The 2,080-nt window shown below is 34.4% G+C and overlaps 1 protein-coding gene across 2 annotated transcripts in view; it reads right to left on the bottom strand.

The window, feature by feature from the left end:
* The window catches only part of LOC103482491 (carnitinyl-CoA dehydratase), a 20,613-nt gene extending 19,258 nt beyond the window's left edge, over nucleotides 1-1,355 (bottom strand). The window contains exon 1 of one of the 2 annotated variants that reach the window (XM_008438683.2): nucleotides 1,059-1,355. In XM_008438683.2, the coding sequence (XP_008436905.1) occupies nucleotides 1,059-1,200 (142 nt within the window). In that variant the 5' untranslated portion in view covers nucleotides 1,201-1,355. Of the gene's footprint in view, nucleotides 1-877; nucleotides 1,035-1,058 lie in introns of those variants that run through there. The other variant, XM_008438684.2, reaches the window with a different exon arrangement.
* Between the last annotated feature and the right edge of the window lie 725 nt (nucleotides 1,356-2,080).

The raw sequence follows: 2,080 nt of genomic DNA on the forward strand, positions 1-2,080 counted from the left end.
TATATATATATATATGTATATATATATATATATATATATATATATATATATACACCCTGAGTTCTAGGAATTAATCAAAATTATGCAAGATTCAAATATATGATTTCATCTTCATATTCTCAATGTTTCATTCAACAATACAAACTGCATAAATGTTCTCCTGGAAACTTTGCAAACTGGGAATGAATAAGTTAACATTTAATGTACACCAGGGAACAAAATATTGTAGTAATAGTTAGCAATCGTGTTAAAAAGAAACTAATTGAGATCGTCAGTAAACCATAAAGTCTGACAGTGTAATTGACACAATATTTATTTCAACTATCTTTCTACTGCTAGTTCAGAGAATCAATATATTCGAAGTTCACGTTTCAACATATGACACGATTATTCAGTTCTGTTTAGCAGGGCAGTTGTACTACTTAACGTAACTTGTGTAATGAAGGAACCTTTTCTATAATGGGTATGTTCTGCGTTTGTGAAACCACTCTCAACTGCAGTGCAAGATGTATTACCACAAAGACCATGGCGGCTTTTATTATTTTATTTATTTATTTTTTTTTTTGTCTTTGCGATACTAAATGTCAGACATTTTTAGTCTACATAACCCGTCTCTACAGTGGACTTTCTATTATTTACTTTTTTAAAAGCAGACAAAACCATCAAACAGATTTTTTTTTAAATATCCTAAAATTAGAATTAGTGTTTACGTTGAAGGAGTTTCCATTTGTTTACTGTAAACAAATGATTTATGAGCGTTATTAACAATGGAAAAGTTGATAGCCGACCTCAGAAAACATACCTTTTTCTAAAACTCTCACTGGTCAATTTTCAACTTTCACGACAAAAAATCTGAAGTTAGTCATTCCGTACTTACATTGCATGATGAAGTAGCTGATATTGTGACTCAATACAATATCCTTGAATTTGTTATTTTTGGAGTTTCCATCACTGTCTAGTTTTCTGCATTTGATGTCAAATGAGCCTTCTTCTGCAGTGTCATCACGGTGTCCTCTGCTGCCACCTACAGTTCTCATTACACTATTGCACACTCTTACCTGTCCCCGCGTCGTCGCTTCCCGTTGAAGCGCTGTAGGGTTTTGTTGTTTTCAAAGTCATGCTCCCACACTGACTTAATATTCTGCCTTGATGCTTACCGGCGAAAACTTGCCCAAGAGCCCGAAAATGTTTTAGCCACATTGCAAACACTTTCTTAAAGGGACACTCAGACGCTTAGAAATTCACAAACGATTTCGAAATGACACTCAAAACGCTTTTAAAAGCAGTCAGTCTAAGAGCTGAGCTCTGCTGGGAAGGCGTAACCCTGTTATGGGTCCTGATAGAAACCGCAGTCAAAGTGCTGAAGGTTCTGAGGACAAACATACTTGCTGCATTGCAGCAGTCATGCCTGCCAAAATACAGCAGAGGGCGCTCTCCTCTTCGATAAAATCTAGTTTCTGAATTTGGTCACATTTTATTAATCTGTTTCCGATTTGACTCATTGTGATGTTGCCCCTTTTATTTGGTTATCAGGACATGCTCCAACAGTCATTCACCATGGCCAAAACTAAAGGTGCAAGATCGTTTTGAAAAAGAATATTTTAATTTATAGAACTTGAACTTATATTTTTGTTATATTGATTCATTTATATACATGAAAATCAAACTTTTTCTTTGAATCTGAAAGTGTACACAAAGTAGCACATAACTGGGGGCAGTGTTATGCTGCAGGTTACTTTATCTAGTCAGATAAAATAGAAACAAAACACAAGGGTTTATGTTTGGAACTTGACACAATTGCCTTGTTTCCCATGCATGAATCTTAAACTTGAACAATTTTAAGATTTACAGGAAATAGGAAATGCTTTAATTTATTTTCTGCTCCACTTCTATCACATGTATGAGTAAAACAGGAAATAAAAAGCTGCCACCATTAGGAATATGCAAGTACATGAGACATAACTTGTACTTTGACATAATTCACCATGTTTTTGTGGGATGTCTACTTCTGAGTTATCTGTACAAAAGCAGCATTTCTACTTTTATTTTCATCCTTTAAATAAAGAGTGCAAATTTGACA

The sequence above is a fragment of the Poecilia reticulata genome, linkage group LG20, assembly GCF_000633615.1.
Source record: "Poecilia reticulata strain Guanapo linkage group LG20, Guppy_female_1.0+MT, whole genome shotgun sequence".
Lineage (NCBI taxonomy): Eukaryota > Metazoa > Chordata > Actinopteri > Cyprinodontiformes > Poeciliidae > Poecilia > Poecilia reticulata.